At 38.3% G+C, this 26,752-nt stretch overlaps 1 protein-coding gene across 23 annotated transcripts in view; it reads left to right on the top strand.

The window, feature by feature from the left end:
- Window positions 1-25,918, top strand: part of LOC149289350 (calcium/calmodulin-dependent protein kinase type II delta chain-like) — a 94,452-nt gene extending 68,534 nt beyond the window's left edge. For 2 of the 23 annotated variants that reach the window (XM_089490666.1, XM_089490665.1), the window contains exons 8-20: window positions 1,243-1,326; window positions 2,723-2,817; window positions 2,923-3,045; window positions 3,533-3,616; window positions 4,869-4,911; window positions 7,831-7,868; window positions 8,746-8,772; window positions 10,606-10,659; window positions 11,748-11,792; window positions 16,460-16,508; window positions 20,512-20,587; window positions 21,089-21,183; window positions 25,689-25,918. In XM_089490666.1, coding sequence (XP_089346792.1) covers window positions 1,243-1,326; window positions 2,723-2,817; window positions 2,923-3,045; window positions 3,533-3,616; window positions 4,869-4,911; window positions 7,831-7,868; window positions 8,746-8,772; window positions 10,606-10,659; window positions 11,748-11,792; window positions 16,460-16,508; window positions 20,512-20,587; window positions 21,089-21,183; window positions 25,689-25,918 — 1,043 coding nt within the window. Of the gene's footprint in view, window positions 1-1,242; window positions 1,327-2,722; window positions 2,818-2,922; window positions 3,046-3,532; window positions 3,617-4,868; window positions 4,912-5,533; window positions 5,551-7,830; window positions 7,884-8,745; window positions 8,773-9,242; window positions 9,255-10,605; window positions 10,660-11,747; window positions 11,793-16,459; window positions 16,509-20,511; window positions 20,588-21,088; window positions 21,184-25,688 lie in introns of all 23 variants that reach the window. The other 21 variants (XM_089490671.1, XM_089490669.1, XM_089490668.1 and 18 more) reach the window with 13 other exon arrangements.
- Window positions 25,919-26,752: the final 834 nt, after the last annotated feature.

Genomic DNA, 26,752 nt, shown 5'->3' with positions numbered 1-26,752 from the left:
GAGGTCTGAAGTGCCAGACCTCGAGCTCCCTAATTCTGGGCTAGTTAGAGGGAGGTCGTGATCTCCCCAACCAGCCCTGCTCATCGGGCGCCCGCAGATCAGGGCTAGTTGGGGAGATCACGATCTTGCACCTACCTCGGCGCTGCCCTGAAGACCGGCCCAGAGGAGGCGGCTTCTGTGCTCGCCCCTCCCCTAGAGATACGTGGCTTTGTGGCGAATCGTGATTCTCCGGCTCGGTAAGTACCCGGTGTATAAAACGACCCCAGACTTTTGAGAAGATTTTCACGGGTTAAAAAGTCGTCTTATACGCCGGAAAATACGGTGTGTATATATATATATATATATATATATATATATATATATATATATATATATATATATATATATATATATATATATATATATACTGAATTATTACAGTATATAAATTTTCCCTGACCCTCGGCACTCAGCAAGGAAATGACAAGATTGGTTACCCTTCATGTAATATGTCCTGATTTCTGATGTGACATTTTTATAGAAAAATGTACAATACAGGATTGCATTACAAATATAGCTGCTCTTTATAATGCTTTTTTATACACGGCCCCGATTAAAGAACTAGTTCTCCAATTCTGTCTTCCAATACCTCATCTTTCATTCTCTTATTCTACTTTAGCTCTGTGTGGAAAAAAGGAAATGGGGCTGCATTTTTTTTTTGCATGAGTGTATATTTAGTTATGCCTCACATGATTCAATTTGAGCTTTCAAATATCTTTGACAGATTTCAGTTTCCTTGGTAACCATGCTTTAAATTTAAAGTGGCCCTACTACTAAAATACAGATGTATCCTGTTGCAGTGCAGCATCATGCTGCTTCTATCACACACACACACTGTGTAAAGGGACACTTGAATGAAAAATGCATGCCTGGAAGGCTTGCGTGACATGGTCTTACATGTCAGATATATTCTGCATTAGAACATAATGAATCTTCTGATGTTTTTCTGCCAAGAGCACCAAACTTTTAGCACTAAAAGCAGCAGAGAGTAGAGCGCACATACTTGCACGCTCCATCTCCCTCGCACTGCTCCCCGTCTTTTGCAGGACGAGTAGGCTGCTGTTGTAGCTATGCCCATTGAAGGGCCAGGTGCACCCTTGGTCCTTATGTGAATTTGATAACCTGCTGCATTCAAATAAGTATTCAAGACTCTGCCAAAGATTAAACAGAACAGCAGCTCACCTTTTTACAACTTTGTTTTAGGTTTTGCGGGCACACCTGGTTATCTCTCACCAGAGGTGCTACGGAAAGACCCATATGGCAAACCAGTGGATATGTGGGCATGTGGTAAGTGCTCGTTTTCCTCCTCACAGTCATCATGTTGGGTGATTGTGTAAAAAAGCAAATAAACATAGCTGTGTTCTAAACCTAATTACCCAGTAACTCACATGCAAACCTTTTCAGGGCTTTCTGCAAATGTAAACAAGGATATAGCAGATATAAACAGGAACCATGCTGAGACACGCTTACGCAGTTATGAAATTGGCAGACTCGGCATATGTATTATAGCCATTGTTACTGCTATAATGATTATTATTATTATTGATACTATTATTATTAATAAAAACTGTGTTAATCTGATTAAATCATAAACTGTTTGTTTGTTTACGAAGTGTGTTATGTTGAAAAGAGCCGTGGTGACAAACTCCAGTTAACAAAGGCTGTGCCAGCTTGACTGGCATAAGTATAATACCGTGATTGCCTGTAGTGGAAACACATTCTTTTTCTATGGAGCCCAAGTTGCCTATATTTTAGAATATACCGTATTGTTCACTTTACATTTTAATACAGGGTTGCAGTCATTTAATTCCATTTCACACTGCAGGTACATTTGAAGCAACAATATGTTGAGTTGGGGGGCATCATTAATTGCAGGGTGGTGGAAGGGTTGTAGGCAGACAGAAATCATGGTTGCTAAAGGGGTTCTCTACCTTTGATATGAAGATCTGTAAGAAGATATTCCACTAAAAATCAGCCATTTCCAGCCACAGTAGGCATTTACAACATTTAACAACACCTGTATTTGTGATCCATTCCATGTTATTTCAATGGCCAAAATGCGCTTTTCATTTCAAAACAAGGATGTTTCTAAGTGACCCCAAGCTTTTAAACTCTGCTGTATGTGTATGTATACATACATACATACACACACCTTTGGAAAGTCAATGGTTTGGACATGATTCTGAGATCAAGAAAAGCTACAGGGGTGATAATCTGTGTATTTATGACCAGTTTTACTAAGGTAACTGGTAACAATCATCTAACAGTACACAGCTGATGATTTATGCAGGGTAACCTTTCCTAGTGCTTATGTTATCCTAGCAGTGTTAGCTTGCGAGCAGGGCTCTCTCCACCTAATGTATCGATTTGTCTTAGTCTGTCAATTCTCGTCTTGTCATACCCCTTGAATATATGAATTGTATTAAGCGCTGCGTAAACTGTTGGCGCTTTATAAATAAAAGATAATAATAATAATAATAACTTACAGAATCAGCAAAAGTTAATTATATTCTAACTGATCTGCCTCTCCCAACTTTAAGATTGAAGACATCTCCAATGTCTAAGCTGAATATTCAGAAACAGATCTTAATATAATAAAATCAGTAACCTGTTTTAGTGCCAGAACATTTGTTCACTCTAACTGGTTGTAGCTGAAGCTGTTCTTGCATTTGCTATTTCAAAGGAGTCATTCTCTACATTCTTCTGGTGGGATACCCACCTTTCTGGGATGAGGACCAGCACAGGCTGTATCAGCAGATAAAGGCTGGTGCGTATGATGTAAGTATGCAATTTTATACTCCTTCAAATGAGGCCATCTAGTTTAAAATTATATGTTTGTCGTCTAATTATCTTCTTCCTTTACTTCTTTACACTGTTTTGCAGTTTCCGTCACCGGAGTGGGATACAGTGACACCTGAAGCCAAGGACCTGATAAACAAAATGCTGACAATTAATCCAGCCAAACGAATTACTGCTGCCGAAGCTCTGAAACATCCTTGGATCTGTGTAAGTTAACAAGAACTATAATAAAATATATATTCTTGTCAACTTTATTACCTCAATGCAATTCAGTGTAAGGCATGTGGCATATAAATTAGTTTTTCGTTAAAAAGTGGGCAATTTAAAGTGAAACCAAATCAAATGGATAAGTATTTTATTAATTGTGGTGTTATGCCTTGCAAATATTGAGTCGGCAAAATCCCTAACCTGTGGCAAACCAATGCTTATTATTTTCATCGTACGTGTTGGTTTTCATATGCGGTAACAAAGCCACCCATCATTTTTCAGACCCTCCATAGTATATGGCTCCTGGTCCGTGATGCACATACGAAATTAATTCTATTCATTTATCTTCATTTATCTCCACGTGTATTTTTCTAGACTAGAAATAATTAAAATGATCAAAGTGATCCCTTTGTGTAATTTCTACTGCCTCTTCTAGTCATTTACCGACATACTACTCTTTAACATATTCACCTTTTATTCCTTTCAGCAACGCTCTACCGTAGCCTCGATGATGCACAGGCAGGAGACTGTAGATTGCTTGAAGAAATTTAACGCAAGAAGGAAGTTAAAGGTAAGCAGAACCCTTACTTCTGATACTGGCGCAACGCTGAAAGCTGCAGCTGCTCCCCTACATCATACATTGTGAAGCACCAAACAATCTTGACAATAAATAAATATATTTCCTGAAGTGAATACTAGAAAACATTTATATTTACCGACCATCCTTATTATATTGTGTTAAATGAGTTTAATATCTTTAAAAAAATGAGCAGGGCCTTATGAGCTCAACAATGTTTAAGTTGAACTTTAAAACATAACTAAGGGGATTGGATGCAAGTCTAGAGATAATGAAAGATAAAGTATCGTCTCATTTCCCGTTGTAATTTTCTCAAGTGGCACTATATAAAAATGAACTCCTATATTCTAGAATAATTGTTCTGCATTTCTGTGGATATCACAAATTACAAAACACTTAAATACTGTTTTACCTTGAGCCACACGCTGGCTTTGAATAATCTCACCACCGTGCATGTCGTGTTTTTTTTTGAGGTCCGTACAGCTGTCTTTCCTGCTGCTTATCTGCCTCTGAGTACTATTATGCTAATACAATTTAAGAATGCAATTAACTGATGGATTAACAAAAAAAAGCTAAAGGCAGGCTTGTGCAGGATTGTCACTGTGTTCATACACATGTTGGCTAAGATTGTATACTTTCTAGTTCAACAATCCCCTGCAAAGCTGCTGGTTACCTCTTTTCCAAGGAAAATAGAAGTGTTGCCGGAATCTTACAAGTTCAAAAATGCAAATAATACCCATTATGGCTTCATGATGGTAACTAGAACAGTGTTAGAGAAGTTCAGGATCTTTCTGCCAGTTTGCATTGGTGAGTTACCCGCAATTTCTGTCCCCGAGTTGTGTCTTCATTGAAACAACTAGGGCTTTACTCGGGGTACTGGAAATCTAAGAGCTCATTGATAGATGGCAAACACTGTCACTGCCACTCATCGCTACCTTTTGTACATGTTCCATGTTTTACCCTCTCAAGTTCTCTACTTGACTGATTTAGACAAGTGTTTACACACTTTAAAATGTATTTACTGCTCCCTGTTTAAATATATATTGTATTGTAAAGTAATTAGCCTGCATCGTAACTTGTATTACATACATTTCATTGCAGGTCCTTTCGTTGATCTTCCTAGTACAAGTGTCTCATGAAGCGCTTGTATCTCATGGATCTTGACGATCCAGTTCTTAACACTTTATTAAATAACAAACCATTTTAAATATTGATTAATATTCTGGCTTACTCTTGTTCTTTCAAGGGAGCTATACTGACCACCATGCTGGCGACCAGAAACTTCTCAGGTATGTTTAGTTACAACCTTAAGACTCTCTTCTTCTTTTTTTGTCTTTGGGTGAGCTGAAAGCACTCAGAGTTGTTTATTCTGGAAATAACAGCAAAGTGTCCTAGTATTTGTAGGGCTGGGAAACATAGCTACCATAATTGTTCATCAAAACTACTATTAATGGTTTGTAGGTGAATTTCGTAGTCAATTCTAATTGGCTTATTAAAGTGGATCTGTCACTTTTCCCAAACCTGCATTTTAATGTTCTGTACGGGAAATAAACCAGTATAATGATATTTTCAGATTAAAAGAAGTAATATATGTGTGTGTATTTAAAAAGCTACTTAATGCGGTATGCTGTTAATTAAACATACATAACAAGGAAATGTTTTTTTGCATAGGCTTTATTTTATTTTGTTACATTGTGTTCATTGTGGAGTATATTCAATGGAAAACTATATGTTACATTCAATTACATTATACAGACTTTTTTTGCATTCCCGGTACAACTAAAGGAAAATTATCATTTTTAATAAAAACAAGATATTTATTTTTGTTTACATTAAAAATACATTATTGGCTTGCCTAATATAGTAATTTCATATACTTTACTAAATATATTTTCTAATCATTTCACACAGGTGGCAATTCTGGTAAAGTATTTAGTGAAGAGACTCTTTAGGCAAATTGCACATGCCTGAAATTACTATTAAGCAAACCCAGCTTTGCCTTTATATTTAATTGGGGGAAAAAATAATCAACTGCTCAGCTTTTGATTCTGTAAAAACACATATAAATTGGCACATTATAAATATGACGTGTCTATGGTGTTTATTCAATAAAAGGATAGGGTGCACGAGAGTTGTGGTTTCTTGCAGCAGAAGCCCACTGGGTTTGTACCTTCACAATGTAAAGTCAAAAAGCTGAAGGACAAACTCGCCTTTTAGTGAATAGACTCCACTATGTACTATTGAAATAGTCATTTGGCATCTTTGTTAAAAAGATGAACACAGTATAAGAATCACAAATCCTGCCTTCCACCCAAGCAGCGTTCTCCCGCGACCGTGCTTGTGAATCCGTGCAAAGGTGATCTTTCAACATTGACAGACGCCAAAGATAGTATTTTATGTTCGCTGACCTGTCACATGCCTTTAAAGTTATATGAGCCATTTTTATTTACCATAAAATGTCTCTCCCTGCTAATTTCAGTTAGTAAAATGGCAAAATGTCATAACCTGAAATACCAGCTGTCCCCTTGCTGTGCAGCTATTATATCGCTCAATTGATTTTAAATTCCTTTGTTCTAAAGAGCATTTTATCGAGGCTGAAATTTCCATTCAATATAACCCCATATAGCTGTTGCCAATGCATGACATTTACATCAGTCGCTCATACTGCTATAGTTGTAATTGTGTTTTTATTTTTTCCTTTTTTTCTAATTTTTTTTTCTTTTATGTGGAATGTATTCCATGTGAGGTAAGACCCAAAGAAGTCCCTCTTCCATCTCAATTTTAATCTCTGCACTGCTTTAACAAATAATCCTGCAAGTTTCTGAATTTCTGCGAGCTGCTCAGACATTTCCGCGAGATTTCTGCTTAAACGCTGATTTTGTTTTTGATTTTATTAACAAAAGCTCTTCTGGGCATGTTTTTGATGTATATTGGCAAATAAAAAAAAAAAAAAGCTGTACAATTACAAAGGAACAATAGCAAACAGGTATGAATAAAAGTAAAAGTGATGGCCAAACTACACTCGGAAAAAAATGTCAGCAAATAAGAACTAAATCCTCTACGCAGCAAAATAATAATGCCATAAAAATATATGTAAATGGATTTAGCCAAATTAGTCCAGTAGACACGATGTCAAAAAAAAAATAGTATGCAGTGAAACTTTTTTATTCGACTAACATGATATTTAAAAGCAAGTTTTCCAGAGTTATCTCTGCATACTCTGTATGTATATATAATATATATATTCCGAACACCAGTATAGCAATATCCTACCTTGAACAGTTTGTCCACTGTATTATTTTTGAACCTATTCTCTAAAGTGCATTCAGTGGTGTACCTGAAGAAACCAACTATTAAAGGAAATGTTCCTTGGATCAGTGCTTGCCTGTAAGGCGTCTAGAAATTATCTGCACACTATAGCATTTTCCAATACTTTGCGGCTTTAAGGCAGAAACGTAGGTATAATAAAGTATTTTTTGTTTCAAGCACATTAGATCTATCTGCTGTAATGTCCAAGGTTCCAGCTTTGCCATTTTACTTGTATTTAAAACACCTGAACCAACTCTGGTATTATTCCTGACATGCAATTCTTACACCCACAATTGAAGATAATGTACCTGAACTGTAGGCGTAAGAGTTGTGATGCAATGAGGGGAGAGAGGATTCTGAAAGACGTTATACATCGTTTTGATATAATGTTTAGCGTGCTCTTCTTGACAACGAGTAATTGCTTATATTAAAACAAATTGTGCTCACAGTAATGGATTAGTTAGTTATACGAGTTTAGTGCATTTATTGGCTAAAATGATAGATTGTCATATATGGTATATTGCAAACCACATAAGCGTGATATTTTGTATAGATGATACATACATAATTTAATTCTAAAATATTCCCCGTACGTAGTGCCTTTACAGTACAGCATGTCAGATTTTATTCTTTAGTCGAGAGTAGTAAAAAAAGAAATACTGAAAAATAGCCACTTTGAGCAAATATCTGTTCACTGATCACACTTGAAGTTTACTTCTGCAAAATAATGGATTATTTCTGCCAATATATTTAGCAGCTTTGGATGCAAACTTAAAATAATGATAAAATGCAATCAATTCTTTCCAGCCGCTTGTCCATGTTGTGCCATGTACCATGTTTTACGAAAGTGGTACTCATTTTAAACAACTACTAATTTATCATCTGTCATCCAATTGCAGCAGCAAGAAGTTTATTGAAGAAACCTGATGGTGTCAAGGTATGTTGGCATAATGCCATTTGATATAATTGTGTGGTGATTGTGATACTTAACAGATTCACTTCCATCTATTTTATAGTCTGGGTAACAAAAGGCTCCATGACTTGTATGATGTGACCTTAAAAATCAATAGTGTTGTTTAGAGATTACAAACAGAACTACCGGTACTTTGATATCACCCATTCATAAAAGACCACAGATGCTCCATATAAGAAGATTGGTTGTAATAGAAGGCACATGGAACCTGGTAATCTCTCAATAATATAAACTGCAATGCTTGATATTGTAATATAATATGCCATCCTGGCATCCAGCTGACACTGCTGATCTTTAAAGACTGTTTGGGTCGAGTATTGGGTCATGGGTTGAGACACCTTTGTTTTTGTTTTGTTTTTCACAATGGCCGCTCCTTAGTGTGATTAGGAACACATAAGAAGATCTTGTTTAGCATATTTTCATTTGCATTTAAAAGCCATTACAGTGCCGTATTTGATCTGGACAGAATTTTTCTCACCAGTCACAAGGAAATGTAGAATTTGACAGCAGATAAGAATCATTGGGCCCATCTAGTCCGCCCACTATTTATGCTGTGAAGACTCAAATCTTAACTGGTCTTTCCACTTATATATCACCCCCCAAAAGTAACATTTTCTTACAGAGAATTTAATGGATGTCGACGACATAAACCTTTCTCGTGTTCAGTGTTAAATCCCTTTATGCATTTACATTTTTATCACCTCCACTCTTACTCTACTCCTCCCAAGCTATACATATTCCGATTTCTTAGACTTTCCTGATTTTCTTCAGACCATTTACCATTTTAATAGGCCTTTTCTAAACTCATTTTTCTTCTCATTTCACTGACTGGTCATTTCAGAAAAGGAAATACTGTGTTCAGATAATGGTGAGGACCTTTGCAAAATTTGCCGTTGATGTAGAGTTGGTTCTGCTGTGACTTTAAATCCTAAAGCAGGGGTGCTGAACTCAACGGCTGTGAATGCTTCGGGTTTCAGAAGGATATATATCTCTAGCTTAGCTCACAGTTTGACATCCTGGAAGCTGGCCACATGTTGATACAAACTAAGAGGTCATGAAAATGTGCTGTTCCGGTTGAAAGGACTTGTGGAAGCCATTGAAATTGAGAGTGTGTTTAATCTGTTTACAGTGACAACCTTACAGTGCATTTATTAATATATATGGGCCAAAGTAATCCTGCACACAGCTTCAAAAATCTAAATCCATACCTGCATCTTCAAACCAAAGTTCATATATAGGGAAGTGAAACAGCACACCAAAGATTTCTGCCGAAGACAGGAGACAACTTATTCACTTATAGTGGATATCACTGATCCAGGGCTTGTCTCCTATGTTCAGCAGAACTCTTTGGTATGTACTGTATGTATGTATGAATGTATACGCGCTTATTCACTAATTAGGTGTTTTTGCCATGTGGCCCATTCAATGACATTTGAGTGTGTGTATGCATTTAATAGACATGCAAATAAATATAATTAACATATAAATATATTTGAAAGAAACTATATCTTATCTATTTTTATTAATGTACAGCATGCAAACAAATGTAGATTTTTTTTCCAGCATGAACTTAAAAGCAATTCATTTATTTTTAGTTCTTAAAATCTAGTATAATAAAGTCTAAATAATACTTACAATAAATAATAATGAATGACTGGCCCCCTTCTACTTACTACTTCCTAATTTATAAAAATTGGCAAATGTATACACAGGCAGCCTTGTATTCTGTCAAACAATGCATTTGGAAATAAAGGAAAAATAACTTTAATATTAGAAAGGCTGGATTACATTGTTAATTAGTAGTTTTTGAAGTGCACTTTTCCTTGTTCTTTATCGGAAATACAATGATTGTAGTGTAATGAAAACTGTGCTTCATTCACTAACGTAAAGCTTTCTTAAGCATGTTTCATTAACCCTCGTCATTTCAAATTAGACCGCAATACCCAAGTTGGAACGTTCGATGGACAGTGCAGCCAAATAAGCTATTTTACGATCTAATCATATCACAAGATGTGGGTCAATGTAGTGGAGGCATCAGCTCCAATGCAATGAAATGTATATGCTTTAATGGTGCTTTTTATACAGTTTCAGTGAATAGCTGGATTATTACATCAAGCCATACAGTTGGCTCTTTCTTTAACAAATATAGTCTTTTTGTAAAGGTTTAATACAAAGCTGTATAACATCAACAGCATATTAATGTTATTTTCTTTGTAATACAACAAAATGATATTTTTTTGTTTTATATGATTTGGTTGTAAACAGAACATTATGTGTGAGTTTTGGTAGATTATCAGACCAGGATGATGTAAGACTCCAGAGCCAACATCTGATTTTAGAAGCTGCCTTGGAGAACAAGAACAGCATTCTGACTTCTACCTCTCCGTTAAGCTGCTGGTGAACTGAAAATGCTGTAGATCATCCATTTGTAAACCTGAACCCTTTATGTGTATAAAGAAACTCAGGAGGCATGATATCATTCAGTGCTATAGAACTGCAGTAAGGCAAAACGACTGCATACTATAGGCACCTATAAAAGCACATCTGTACTCCAGTCGGTCCTGCAAATAAATTGTACTTTTGCATTTTTTCTTTGTTGAATGCTTTTATTTATTTTTTTCTTGATCCTATGACCTGTATTCCAGCATCTGAAAGTGTCTTAAGGCTTTTTTTTCTGTGTCTATTTTCTGTATACTTACAGATAAGCAACAAAACCAACGTAATAACAAGCCCTAAAGATCCCACCCCGCCTTTGGTATAAATAATTTGTGTTCTCCACCCATGCTTATTGTAAATTCTTCTCTTGTTTATTTCCTTTACTTCTGCTTTCACTTTCTTTTGTTTTTAAAACCGTTGCATTTGTGTAGTCGTGGTTTTTGTGGAGGAAGTTCCTCGTGTAGCCCTGTGCATAACTGTTATCAATTAGCATCCAGGCATTCGGCGGCATTAGTCTTGGTTGTAGTAATAGCTCAGGATCTTTGCATGTCTTCTCCCAATGCTTTTGTGTTGCCCTTAGCTCTTCTTTGGATGCATATAACCCATTGGCTTAACCTTGCTTGGGACATCAAAGGGAGCTAACCAAAGTTTTACTAGGCAACGACAAAAGGACCTTATTCATTTGGTTTTTTTCCTGAATGGCACAGCTAGATGTGGGTACAGGTAGCTTTCGTAAAGTAAACTTTCAGACGTGAGCTTTTAAAACTAGAATAAAGATGGCTGAGACACTGTTATAGGAGCTGTGTTATTAGATCTAATGTGGGCATTATGTTTGCAGAATAAACCATTATGCAAACACTTTTACTACATATGCCCATGTTAAGGGAGATGCATGGCAGTAAACTGTTCTGATAATGAAGTAATATGTGAATTATACTATAAATGGTCACTTAATGGTGGATCTTTTAAAAGTACAGATGGACTGATTTCCATAAATTAATAAGTCTCATAACTAGAATTCATTTCCATTCTAAATGATGTTCAATAGAAAGCATGTTATCTGTCTCTGTTTTGAACATTACTTCTTAGAAATACGCTTTCATTTAGAGTACAATGTTGGCATGCTTCTTAATTTAAGAACCCAGGTGCTTATTCTTTCTCTCCATCCCTTTGAATCTCAGCACTGATGATGAATAAGGTCTTTGCATGCTGCGCTTGTAGGTAAAATGGCCTTCCCCAAAGATTCTGACATCGGTGTCCCTCTCCGATATGGCGTTTGGTGCCAGTTTATTTTACGTTAGTATTGTCGGCGTTCTTGTGTCATTGGCTCCTTTTGCTCTCCCTCATACCTCTGCAACTGTACTTACCAATAGGCACTGTTTTTCTCTCTATCTTGTTCTCACTCAGGAGCCCCAATCTACAGTTATCCACAACCCTGCTGATGGAAATAAGGTATTCGAAAAGAATCAACTCCATCTTGCTTATCAATCCGCATACTTCATCAACTAGCATCTCTAACAGTATTGAGCCATGTTTATAAAGAGCAAGAACACGGGGCAATCAGTAGGTGCATCCCATTTGCACAGTGATTGCTTCGCATTGCCCCAGAATAGCTCTTTATTATTATGGCTAATTTTATCCATTGCAAAAATCAAAGGGAGAAATTCACTAAACTGAAGGGACCTAGATATTATGAATAGTCTGATTTCCAATTAAAGCTTTTAGTGAATGGCTCCCAAACATTAATAAACATTTCTTGTTTTATCTCACGGCAACTTACCAGCTAGAATCCATAACTGGACTTGGCAGCAAGAATTGACATTTCTTAAATGTTAAGCTTAATTTAAACCATCCTTAGTTGCTAGTTGTGTGTTCCTTCATCCATTATCTCATAGAATGTTCTGTGTTTTGTTGTTTTTTTTGCATGAGAAGTTTATTTTTTTCTCTTAAATTTTTAAGTTGACCCTTGTGGTGCTTTAAATGTTTTGCCATTTTGTTTCCCATGAACATTAAAGTAACCATTCAAGTTGTTGTAACTCCTTTCAGTCATTCCTACATTTATAATATATCTATGTTCAGAGGATTTCATCTCTACACCATATGCAATCAAATCATATATAAGTTAATCATATATATTTTTAGTAACTGAATTGAAGACAAGGGTAAGAATGGAACTGGTTCTTTGGTTAAAACAAGAAAACAAATGTAATACTGCTATAAACCGATAAAAAATATTTTATTTATTATTATTATAATCAATAAAAAAAAAATCCTAAAAAAAAAAAAAGTATATGCAATTTTGATAGGCCACTACCTTACTTGGAAAATAGATTATTATTGAGTATTATACTCAATTTGTTGTTTCTGGTAAGATTATTCTATAATTGCTTTTTACATAATTTCCTACATAGTAGGTCATCAAGGAAAAATGCAATTGAAAAATAAATTTTTGAGTAACTCGTGTCATTATAAATACTTCAGGTTGATAACCAAAAACCTATTTAATAAAATTCACTGCATTATTCAGATATTAAAATAAATTGATTATACAGTATTCAAAGTACATTTTTCCATATTCTTGTTAGGCCATTGCAGTAAAATTATACTTTTACAGAGAAAAGAAGTTCACTTATATCTGAGACTAAAGATATGTACCCTATTGATTTTTTCGAAAGTAACAAAACTCGGATATCAAAGCTATTTTCCACAGTGACAGAATTAACTCCCTGGCTTCATTTTAGGAAATTCAAAATTTTAAACATGTAGCACCTCTATAGAAGACAGAGGCCTGTGGAAACTGGCACAATTATGTGAACTATAAAATCAATTGTGTGAAATCCTGTAATGTGGTACAATTTTCTTTAAAGCACTAAGCCTATAACCTTTAAAAAATCATGTTTTAGTCCCTAAGCAAGGATGGCTTTGTTACTTCTTCAATCACATTGTAGATATCGGGGCGTAATGTAGTAATCACATCTCTGGCTGACTGAAAATTTGGCCGGCTGTAAAGAAAGCAATAAACACAGGGTCATGTACAATTCCTTTAGATTGCCTTTCTAGATTGCCGCCACAAATCTATTGCCACAAGAGTCGCGCCAAAGTCCCAAGCAAAACCTATAAAAATCTTTCAAGTGACACATCATGCTTTCATGATGTCTGTGTATGTTTTTGTGAATTTGTCATTTTGAAAATCATCCCTCCCTTTCATGTCAGTAAAACAAATCTCGACATTGTCTATTGCATCGTTGTCCAAAATGTTACCACCCTCTGTGTTGAAGATCAGATTGCTGCAATAAACTATGTTATAATAGTTGGCAAAGCTAAGAAACCTTACGTATTTTTTTTTAAAGTATTTTGCGTTTAATGTTTATATATCTATATCTATCTATCTATCTATCTATCTATATATATATATATATATATATATATATTGATATATATATATAGATTTATATATATATGCGTGTGTGTATATGTGTGTATATATATATATATATATATATATATATATATATATATATATATATATATATATATATATATATATATATATATATATATATATATATATATATGTATGTGTGTCTGTATGGCTAGCCATACTTTATAATATTTCTTAATATTAGTTTTTCTGTTGATCTATAACTGGCATTTACTCTCTGATTTACAATAAATTAATCATAAGCATAAGTCGTGACTAGTGAATCTTTTTTTTTTTATACGGCCTACTGATTGTAATCATAAGCAGCAAAGCCAATTACTTTGTTTTTGTGCCATGTTGTAAACAGCTTTTTTTTGTTGCGTTTATTCTGTCCAACAAGTCTTGAAAAGGGGTTTGCATAGTGTCCTAAGATTTTGTTTCTCTATTATAGTAATGTTGTCTCTGTGATGAGTAATGTTTTGCTGTGTACAAAAAGTGAGATTACGTTCAGGAAACCAAACCTAAGAAAATATGTGGATGTATTTTGTCACATCACTAACATATCGTAATGCAGAACACCTGTCTATTGTTTTGGGGCTTTTTTTTAGCCTCTGTTGTCTTTCAGGCATATGTTGTGCATAAAAATGTGTTTTTTGTGCATTACAGGGGACAGTATATGTGGTTAGTCCAAGACCATGACTCGATTTAATATATATTCAGACCCTTTACCAGTTCTCTCAAGTTAATGAACTATGATTATGCTGCATGTTTGTTCTGTGCGCTATTTTATTTTAAAACTCTGGAACACAAAATCAGTTATTGTAAGGTGACAATTTTAATTTGGTATAATTTAAGTATTTAACCCTATATACAGTAATATATGGTAGGACCGCTTTTTTCTGCAATAACACCTTTTTACATAGGGTCGGAGTGATTTTGGCCAGTAATTCTTGACAACTTTTTCTTTAGGTTGCTTATAAGTCATTAGTGGACCACGATTTTCCCATAGTGCCATACATTTGTAATGTTAGTTTGAATAGGATTCTATTTGACCTACTCTCAGACAGTCTCCTATATTTTACTTGAGTCACTCTAATGTTGCTTTGGCTAAGTAGTTCTGTTGAAAAGTGAATATACTGCAATGCTTCTTCTTGTATTTAGCTTCATCCTTAAATGATAACAAGATGTCCAGGCCCTTCTGATGTTAAGCATCCCCACACCATAGTGCTACCACTACCTACTTTGCTGTAGGGATAGTATGCTTTTAGGCAAGGGCATTTTTAGATTTGAACTGCACACAGCACGTTTAGGTTTAGCCAAAAACTTTGTGTCTCATCCAAACACGGACCATTTCCCTGCATCACAGCTTGGAGAGTCTAATGTCTTGTGGCAAACTCCAGGCTTGCTGATTATTGATCGATGTGCTTATTGGGTTATTGAAACACTTAGATATTATTTTCTACCCTTTTCCTAATCTATGCAGTTGTATCACTTTATCTCTGATGTCTGAATGCTCCATAGTCGTCTTTTTCCTTCAGATACACAGCTTGACACATGAGCTTCCCATGAAGGGGTTTTTGTAATGAAATTTGACAGTAACTTCAGGTTTAGAGATTGAGGCCAATGTGGGTAATTGTGGTGTTGGAGAACAGGGAATTGCGTACTTACACAAGTAACATATGTTAGATAATTGTTAAATAAAAATGTACCAAAATAAAACCAATTACCTTACAATAATTGATTTCTGGTTCCATTATTTTAAAATACAATATCATTCACAGACTTTTAAGGTTTCATTTGCACTTCAGTAATATGGCAGAATTCGAAGAAAATCCAAATACTGTGGCCAATCAAATGTTAATATTGATCCATTTGTTTGGTAGAACCTGTGCCTTGTTTAAAATCTTTTCTTTGATTTTACCTTTTCACATAGTCTCTCTAACCTAATGTCCTAAAGTTATTGTTGGTTATAAAGGTTTTGTAATGTAGACCTAGAATTGTAACATTACAATGTCATCAATATAACAAAGTGGAAACGTGGCACGATACGGTGTGTTCACCAGTCCAGAGACTTAGCTACTGAACTGTGCAACATAGTAATTACATCTCGAAAGGTTGTACAGAATACATTTCAGTTGTATCCAATTTCCCATTAATAAATTCCTCAGCCAGTAACTGCTAGATTACCCAAAACAATTGATTTCAATCAGTACTTACCTTTTATACATCTATATTACACACCATTTTTCTACCTTTTTAATTTATTATTTCCTTTAGCCCAGCCATTTTTAGTAAGCCGTCTTTGTTCAAGCCTAATAAAACATTGATAAATAAATAATGTATATTCTGTCTTCCCATAAACCTTTATAATATACCATCTGGAGCTGAACTGATTAAATGTTAATGATTTTGTAATGAAGAATAAACTAGAACATTTCGTTCACATTTTGGAGATATGTTGGGGTCTTTGTTAATTGTTGTGTTGGTATTTAAATAACATATTTTGGATGTTTGAGTCTGTCCGCCTGTATTGCTCCATCTCATTTATAATGTTTGAGTTGTTCAGGGATAAAATAAAAATGTGTTCAGATCTTTACCATTTTAGCTGAAGTCCGGGTCCTAGAATTTTTCTGTTGATATTTTTGTGTTGCTTTCATGCTCAGTGTCGCTTTACTTTAGTGCTTTTAATTCTTTACAGGAATCCACTGAGAGCTCAAATACTACAATTGAAGATGAAGACATTAAAGGTAAGATGGAAGCTGGAGAAATAATGAGCATGGTCTATCGCTTTTCTAAACGAGTGTAGAAGGAATAAAACGACAGCGAATTAATAATTCTAACTAATCTAAAACACAAGTATAATAGAATAAAAGCTGTGGGAAGACGGGTTTCATGGAATTATATATTAATTTATGATATTATTATGCAATCACAAGATATTGCTTTCGGGAAAGAAATCTAAAAGGCTTCATTAATTTTGCTGAATAAAGATTGTGTTAGTGGGTTTATTTGTTTCCTTTTTTCCATCTCATTTGTTCAGATGCCTTTCTTTTCAACAATTTTGTATATTCCATATATTTATATATTTTTTTATATATTATTCTCTTTATTTCCCAATGGAAATTACATACCTTCTGTGGCAAACAAACAGCTTCCAGCTTCCATTTATGCTAGTTCTGATCATATATCATATGTTATATTTATTTTGAACTGCAAGATTCATGACATTACATTTAGGGCTTCCACTGCAAATGTGATTTCATTATATATATTATCCTGCAAGATACTGGCAGTGAAAATTAGCCCTGGTGCTTTATGGCCAGGCTAAACTCTTCCCTCTGCAACCTAGACCTTTACAATGCATAACCCCACAATACAGGAATGGATCAATCACACAAGCTCCTGTAATGGTAAGTTCAGGGCACACCAAACAATACAGAGCATTTTTGTGGTGTGCATAATGGCTGTAAATACTGTATCAGATACATATTCAATGAGCGATTGGCCCTAGGTACAGTTGTGCCTCTTATATCCTACTGTAGCAGTGTTAAGGCATCTGAACAAATGTGCTGTCATTTTCTTACTTCAGCATCTCTTCACCTTTCCCAGGACTATATATCCTATTATATTTTAATGTCTCTCTGTTTCATGCTGTTCTGTTTCCTTCATGTTATTTTTTCTTCTTTTTTTCTTCATTATTTTTGCATGCCTAAAGTACAGTCTTCACTGGGGAGTGCAGTACGAGGAGGAGCTGGTTTACTGCTCATGAGTCTTCCTGCTGCTGCTCCTCTTCCTCCTTCTCTTCTGTTCCTTCCTCCACATCTTTCTTCTGGTCGCCATCCTTTCCGTGCCCTAGTGGCCGTAGCTGCTGCCAGTTCCTTCTGAAGATTCTGGTCATCTTGTACATCTTCATTTTTATTTGTTCATATGTTGTGTTTCTTTCCATCAATTCAGCCACCAAGTGCACAGAAAACACAAATTCAAAGAGTCATTCGCATGAATCTGAGTCCATCCAGTCCACGTCTTCAACTGTGCAGTGTAAGTTCATTGGGCTTTCCCAGAAACCCAAAACTGCACAATGGGGCGTGTGGCTCTAAAAGGCCTTCTGGCATCATGCCAGTCCAAATCTTTTAAAATGAAAATGTTATGAAAGTGTAATGATGGAAAACTACTTGATTGATACATAAGGATTGATAGTATAATAGGAAGCTGTTTCTATCCAATTATGTTAAAATCACATAATTAGTACATTAGTATATCACTTTGTAACCTAGCGTGATTAAAATGCAGCCATTTACAACCCATTATTTACAAATATTTTCTAAAGTAAGTCAGGGGGAAAGTTTAGCTTTATAATATATATATATATAGTTACGAAAAATATATTGTGTGATTTTATTAGGATTTATGCACTGAATCTGATGCTCCCTTGATTAGAACAAGCAATACCGAGTCATTCTTTTAGTATATCAACTAAGTCCTGCCCAAGGCAAACTTCCTCAGCACAAAGGGACCAACAATCCCAGAAATACACGGCCAGAAAGGAAGAGTATTCCTGTCCAATATGAGCTAAAGAACTACCGGTTAGAGCTGGTCAAGTCAGTATGGGCTTACGCCACTACAGGTTATCTAACTCTCCTTATGAACAGTGCCTGGTGTTTGGAGAAAAGCCTCTTTCATAAGAATTATTGTTATTCCTTAAATAGAGGGCTGTCCCAGAGCTATTGTACAACAACACAAGTATAGTGGAGCTACCTTACTGGCACAGCTTTTAAACCTTCACGGGATAACTTTGTTACCAAAATATTAAATTTAGTAATAAGTATTCAGTAATGCATTCTTACATTCCTAATATGTTATTGGTGAATCTGTTACCCGTTAATATGAGATCAATACTAACATCAGTGTTCCAGGTGGCTCAAATCCATACAAATACATTTATTCTAATCTCATTAGCATTAGCATTCTTTGTGATTTACTTTATAGAGAACAAGTATGGCCTGGAAATAATAAGTATACTTGTCGGCAGTGTCATATAAATTCCTATTGAATTCTTATTTAGAATCTGGAGCGGTAGTAATTCCGTATTTTGACTGCTACTAGTTAACTGCTGCAAAAAAAACCAACATATGTATTTTTAAAAATAGGCAACGTGGCAAGGTACCTCAATTTGGGGCTTGTTCACTAAAGGGAGAGTTGTGGTTTCAACTACTTCATTTCACTATTCAACATGAAGGGTCAACAAGGGCAAGTCTTCTCCAGCACAAAAGGCTGAGATGGCCCTGCATGATGCATAATTCCATAGAGTTCTTTTAAATAGATCACACCCATTTAACTATACAGCATAGAGGGCCAGCCAAGTGCCAACTGGGGTTAGACTTTTTTATAATGTATAGTAAAGTCAAGTAGTTGAAACCACAGCTCCTGCTCTCCCCCAACACCTCTTCATTTAGTGAACAAACCCAATTATGTGAGGAAAATAGACATTAAATGTACTTTAAGGACCCAACCTTGATATAAGTGAAACTGCACTTATATTTTTTATATGATTTTTTAAGATAACCATTTTCAGGTATGCATACTACCTATGTAGTTAGTGGTTTCCCCTTTAATATCTAGATGGAGTGGGGACTACCTCCAAAGGTAGCCACCCACTTCCACCTCTTTGACATTTTATCTCATTTCCTTCCAACTCATTCTACTGTTCCACCCACTCAGTTCCTACATGGAAAGAAAATGGGATGTTTCCTGGTGTGACTGACTATATGCTCTAAAAAAAACTTTTGTGGCATGGATGCTGTGCATTTATTTGGCTGACACATAATTAGAATGGGTGACTATATATAAAACACAGACACATTTTACTGTAAGAAATCTTCTCAATGCACTGTTTATAATTAGGGCATCCTAACATATGAGATGGTCCAAAAGCACAGTACTAATAAAAATGAAAAGGATTTTACACTGAGACGATTATTAGCAAAGTGTTTTCTGCAGTGTTTATTATACATGTGTCCTGGTTTTTAGTACTGTGTGTAGCAGCGTTGTGTAACATGCTCTCCGCTTGTTTCTTTTGGTTGGCCGCGCTTGAGACAGTAAAGCCAGCACACGGCAGTCGCTAACCTACATAGGAATTGCCATTCATGAATTAATTATGGTTTTCAAGATGATACATACAATATGAGACTCCAAGCCGATGAAAAAGTCGACGGATATGAGCTAAAGTGAACATTTGCTGTATTATGTTTGTTTTAGACAAGGGAATAATACTAATGTAAGGTGTCCTATTAATTATGGGAAGTTAAGAGATAATTCTAAAGGAATTATTACAGACAATCTGGAATGTTTACTGAATCCACTCTACCAGGACAATTTAGTGTGAAGACATCTGGGTGAAAAGTGGTAAAAGCGTGTCCTGCTGTGACCATAAAGTTGTTTTTGGGCTATATTGTCCATAAATCCAACACTGGACATCTTGAGTCTCAAGGTAACATTGCTCATGCATAAAATAAATGTGCCACAGTAACATGCTAATTTTAAGTTGAAAACCACATGAATCAGTTGGGTATGGCTACACAAAAAAAACTATCGAGGATGGCTGAACATTTCAAAGACTAATATAGGGTTTATTTATTTTTGATCATGAATCCAACAAGATCAAATATTCACATTCCCATAAACAGTGATGTACTCTAAGTTGATACTGGGCTTCAGAGTGAAACAGACCTTTTCATTTATTTACTTTTTTAGCACGCAAGCAGGAAATCATTAAAGTCACAGAGCAGCTGATTGAAGCTATAAATAATGGAGAGTTTGAAGCATATACGTAAGTTATTCTCTTACAAGTCACATGGTTATAAGTTTTGATAATGCGCTTTGGCTACTTTCTGTACATATTTAATTTCAGTGGTTTTTTTTGAATGTTGCATGATTATAAAAGTGATCTGCTTTGATTTATTTTTTATTTGTTTTATTTAGTTTTTATAGACTTATGCTGTCTCTTGAAGGCCGCCTCACTTGTGTAAAACAAATACATCCAATTTTTATGATAACCTGATAAATCTCATTATCCCTTGTCAATCACAGCATCCACGGATTTAACTACATAAAGTACATGTTTAAAAAAAAAATACTAGGTAAAAGTTAAGGGGTCTCCTTTCTTTATTGTTAAATGCTAAATACACCATCCCTTTTGCATCAAAATCTCCCATCATCAGGTCTCCTGTTTTTTTCCACACACTGTTTGCAAGCATGTGGAAAAACAGTCCGTTTCAAAAGCAATGAAACACTTGCCTGAATATAAACAGATGGCGTTATCTCATTACAGGAAGATTTGTGACCCAGGCCTTACATCATTTGAACCTGAAGCACTTGGAAACCTGGTGGAAGGAATGGATTTCCATCGATTTTACTTTGAGAATGGTATTCCATCTGTTTTATACGCTATATATTTATTCTGCACAGTATACACAAATATCATCTATATCACAGTCATCTATATATTTACAGAACATCAGAAAAAAATAACAACAGATGGAAATAGAGATTGGATAGGTCCTCATTTTGGTTCTCCAGTACCACCTTCCAAGGCATTTTTTTTCCAGAATCTCCTGTTTTGACTGCAGATGGTTCATTGAGCATCTGTATTATGCAAATGTGCCAATAAACACAGCCACTTGTACTTGATCATCTTATAGCAGGTTTAAGATATTTTCATAAATAAAATGTGTGTATGTGCATTTATGTAGCCACATTAGGTGCAAGTGTTTTTATATTGATTACCATATTTGCTTGATTATAAGACTCCCCTAACGTTGGATCTTAAGGATAGAATAAAATAGTTCTGAACATGAGACAATGCTCTCAAACTCTCACACACTCTCTCTAACACTCGCTCACACTCGCTGACTGCTACTATGTCCCTGTCTCCTTTTCCACAAATCTGCTTCTTCTCTCATCTCTTCTTGTTCTTTGATCTTCTTTCTTCGTCCGCTTCTACTTGGTATCAGCTCAATTATCCAGGTATGTCTGCAAAAGCAGCCTCTGCGTACACATTCTCCACAATTGGAAGAACAGGGAGAGGCTGTCCCCATGGTGCATGCCTTGGCTCTGCCCTTGTACTCCAAGAGGCCAGAATATTGCGGACAAATTCAGGTGGTTCTGCACCACTTTTTCTGTGAATATTCCTCCTCTGCAATATTCTATCTAGCCTCTTGCAGCACTACAGCAGAAGGGGGTACCCGCGGTGTGCACCACAGGGACAGCCTGTCACGTTTCACCATGCGCTAGCTGGACTTGTTCAAACTTTGTTTTTCCATTTTCATTTGCCGACCACTAGTGGCCGCCCTGGCCATTCAGGACCTCTCAGACCAATTATCAGGCCCAGCTGCAGTGGCTTACCTGAACAAGTCAGCCTTGATAAACCTGCCCAGCCCTGCAGTCTGGGCCTTGACATTGAAGTTGGAGGACTACCTGTTTGGTTCCTGATTTGTTCCTGTACCTGCCTTGTTCCTGTACCTGCCTTGTTCCTGTACCTGCCTTGTTCCTGTACCTGCCTTGTTCCTGTACCTGCCTTGTTCCTGTACCTGCCTTGTTCCTGTACCTGCCTTGTTCCTGTACCTGCCTTGTTCCTGTACCTGCCTTGTTCCTGTACCTGCCTTGTTCCTGTACCTGCCTTGTTCCTGTACCTGCCTTGTTCAAGGACTACCTGTTTAGTTCCTGCCTTGTTCCAGTACCTGCCTTGTTCCAGTACCTGCCTTGTTCCAGTACCTGCCTTGTTCCAGTACCTGCCTTGTTCCAGTACCTGCCTTGTTCCAGAACCTGCCGTGTTCCTGAGTTGCGGCCTGCGCCCCACTAAGTGGACTCCCAATAGGAGTGCCCTGCATCGCGACTCCCAGGATGACTGCCCACTAGCGGACTACCCTGGTTGAGTGCCCTGCAAGTGGGCAACCTGCCGTGTGCCCTGCAAGTGGGCAACCTGCCGTGTGCCCTGCAAGTGGGCAACCTGCCGTGTGCCCTGGAAGAGGGCTACAAGCCGTGTGCCCCGCAAGTGGGCTTATCTGCCATGTGCCTTGTTCCAGTACCTGCCTTGTTCCAGTACCTGCCTTGTTCCAGTACCTGCCTTGTTCCAGTACCTGCCGTGTTCCTGAGTTGCGGCCTGCGCCCCACTAAGTGGACTCCCAAGAGGAGTGCCCTGCATCGCGACTCCCAGGATGACTGCCCACTAGCGGACTACCCTGGTTGAGTGCCCTGCAAGTGGGCAACCTGCCGTGTGCCCTGCAAGTGGGCAACCTGCCGTGTGCCCCGGAAGAGGGCTTCAAGTCGTGTGCCCCGCAAGTGGGCTTATCTGCCGTGTGCCCCGCAAGTGGGCTTATCTGCCGTGTGCCCCGCAAGTGGGCTTATCTGCCGTGTGCCCCGCAAGTGGGCTTATCTGCCGTGTGCCCCGCAAGTGGGCTTATCTGCCGTGTGCCCCGCAAGTGGGCTTATCTGCCGTGTGCCCCGCAAGTGGGCTTCCTGCCAAGTCGCGTGACTCTTTATATATATTGTTGTACCACCTCATTCAATACAACTCTTGATCCAGATCTGTTGTCTGTGGTTTATTCCTGCGCCTGTCTGTAACAACCCCAGACTATGAATCATCGTGGGGTACAGACAGAGCCCCTCGTATCCCCTGCACCTGGGCTCCTTATCAACCTGTGTCCTCGGTTCGTGACAGAATGTCAAGGCCAATACAAGGAGTTCGCGGGGATACCTGCAGTACGGGAATCGGTGGTGAACACGAAGACCCAGACACAAAGAGACCACAGGTCCGCAAGCATCCGGAGGCTGCTCCTTGCAGTGGGGGTATGTCACGTTTCACCATGCGCTAGCTGGACTTGTTCAAACTTTGTTTTTCCATTTTCATTTGCCGACCACTAGTGGCCGCCCTGGCCATTCAGGACCTCTCAGACCAATTATCAGGCCCAGCTGCAGTGGCTTACCTGATCAAGTCAGCCTTGATAAACCTGCCCAGCCCTGCAGTCTGGGCCTTGACATTGAAGTTGGAGGACTACCTGTTTGGTTCCTGATTTGTTCCTGTACCTGCCTTGTTCCTGTACCTGCCTTGTTCCTGTACCTGCCTTGTTCCTGTACCTGCCTTGTTCCTGTACCTGCCTTGTTCCAGTACCTGCCTTGTTCCAGTACCTGCCTTGTTCCAGTACCTGCCTTGTTCCAGTACCTGCCGTGTTCCTGAGTTGCGGCCTGCGCCCCACTAAGTGGACTCCCAATAGGAGTGCCCTGCATCGCGACTCCCAGGATGACTGCCCACTAGCGGACTACCCTGGTTGAGTGCCCTGCAAGTGGGCAACCTGCCGTGTGCCCTGCAAGTGGGCAACCTGCCGTGTGCCCTGCAAGTGGGCAACCTGCCGTGTGCCCTGGAAGAGGGCTACAAGCCGTGTGCCCCGCAAGTGGGCTTATCTGCCATGTGCCTTGTTCCAGTACCTGCCTTGTTCCAGTACCTGCCTTGTTCCAGTACCTGCCTTGTTCCAGTACCTGCCTTGTTCCAGTACCTGCCTTGTTCCTTTACCTGCCGTGTTCCTGAGTTGCGGCCTGCGCCCCACTAAGTGGACTCCCAAGAGGAGTGCCCTGCATCGCGACTCCCAGGATGACTGCCCACTAGCGGACTACCCTGGTTGAGTGCCCTGCAAGTGGGCAACCTGCCGTGTGCCCTGCAAGTGGGCAACCTGCCGTGTGCCCCGGAAGAGGGCTTCAAGTCGTGTGCCCCGGAAGAGGGCTTCAAGTCGTGTGCCCCGCAAGTGGGCTTATCTGCCGTGTGCCCCGCAAGTGGGCTTATCTGCCGTGTGCCCCGCAAGTGGGCTTATCTGCCGTGTGCCCCGCAAGTGGGCTTATCTGCCGTGTGCCCCGCAAGTGGGCTTATCTGCCGTGTGCCCCGCAAGTGGGCTTATCTGCCGTGTGCCCCGCAAGTGGGCTTATCTGCCGTGTGCCCCGCAAGTGGGCTTATCTGCCGTGTGCCCCGCAAGTGGACTTATCTGCCGTGTGCCCCGCAAGTGGGCTTATCTGCCGTGTGCCCCGCAAGTGGGCTTATCTGCCGTGTGCCCCGTAAGAGGACTTATCTGCCGTGTGCCCCGCAAGTGGGCTTCCTGCCAAGTCGCGTGACTCTTTATATATATTGTTGTACCACCTCATTCAATACAACTCTTGATCCAGATCTGTTGTCTGTGGTTTATTCCTGCGCCTGTCTGTAACAACCCCAGACCATAAATCATCGTGGGGTACAGACAGAGCCCCTCGTATCCCCTGCACCTGGGCTCCTTATCAACCTGTGTCCTCGGTTCGTGACACAGCCTCTCCCCTGTTCCTCATGGGAGGGTTGGTGGGCGGAGGCTTTGCCTTTTTGCAGAAGCACTTGAATAACAAATTTGATACCAGGGAGAAGAGGACGAAGAAAAAGAGGAGGCAATAGAAAAAGGGGAGCTGCGAAAAGCAGACTGGGACACGGAAGTGGTTGATGAAGGTAGGGAGACATTGAGAGAGAGGTGAATGAGCGTGAGGGAGGGATTGAGTGAGGGTGAGTGACAAGCCCCCCAAGGCTTAGTCAGCGGTACCGTAGATCTGAGGTCTGAATAGAATTGATTGTAAGACAACCTTCATTATAGGACAAAGTCGTATTTTTTCAGATAATTGTTTCTGGGGGAAAAACCTGTCTTAAAATCAAGCAAATACAGTAATATAGGAATATGAGTCAATCATTTTGCTTTGTCATTTTAATAAATTTCACTTCCACTTAATAGATTTTGCCATCAATAACAGTTGTGTCAGTAAAACTTGCTTTTTTGCATTATGTACGTACTCCAGGTATTCTTTCTATTATGTTTTCAAAGGTGCTAAGATAACATTATCTTTATATTTTATATGCTTTATTCACTTAGCTTTATCAAAGGGCAATAAGCCAATCCACACCATCATCCTGAACCCTCATGTTCATTTGATTGGGGAGGATGCCGCCTGCATAGCTTACATTCGTCTCACCCAGTACATGGATAGCGCCGGAATGCCAAAAACGATGCAGTCAGAAGAGACGAGGGTGTGGCACCGCCGTGATGGAAAGTGGCAGAATGTACATTTCCACCGTTCTGGCTCACCAACCATACCCAAGTAAGCTGTCTTTGTAGCAGGTGACCAGGCTAATAGACGTCCCTTTTTATATGGCTGGTAACTATTCTTATGCGCAGTATCTATTCGGTTAAGCTGGCCTATATCTAAGCTCAGCACATTAAACTACCCTGGCATGTATATGTTATACCATTCTGTAGAGATTTGGTTTTTTCATTCTGTGTTTTGTCATTGTTGTATTTTTGGTTAATGGTTTTTTGTCCATCATTTAAAGGAATAGTCATGTTGTATTTTTGTGACATGCCTGCATTGATTTCATACCACAACCCTGTCCAAATCTCTAGGCTATAAGGGTCCAAAGGAGAAGTGAGAGTGGGCCATCTGGTCACAGCCGTGACCTCTGTAGCCACACCATTGCTTAGAATTCTGACAAGTTAAAAACTGTTTTGGTGTACAACTGCATCCCTGGATTTACCTACATGAAGTACATTTTTTTTTTTAAATCCTGCATAAAAGTTAGGGGACCCCTTTCTTTATTATATGCTTAATACGTCATCTAATTTGTAATTCGGCCACTTCAGTGTAGTCCTTTTTCTGCTTTTTATTGTGCCAGTCTAGGAATTCTGCCAAATTGGATGTTGTATAATAATTTGCACTTCAAAGATTGCTCCTACACAAGAAATGTCTGTGTTTTATTTAATTTAGATATAATATTAATTGCTACAACTGATGAGACAAAATACCATTTTATGAAGTCCGTTTCCAAAAATATAATTTGCAGAGACAAATAGGGCCCCACAGTATTAAAGTAAATGTGTTATTTTTCTTTTGTTTTTTCCCAGCTAGCCCAGTAAACCTTTTATTCTGAACACTCAAGACA

This window comes from Sceloporus occidentalis, unplaced genomic scaffold (assembly GCF_023333645.1).
Source record: "Sceloporus occidentalis isolate IW3139 unplaced genomic scaffold, rSceOcc1.0.p SCAF_46, whole genome shotgun sequence".
Lineage (NCBI taxonomy): Eukaryota > Metazoa > Chordata > Lepidosauria > Squamata > Phrynosomatidae > Sceloporus > Sceloporus occidentalis.
The sequence above is the reverse complement of the archived record's forward strand: the minus strand, read 5'-3'. Positions and strand labels throughout refer to the sequence as shown.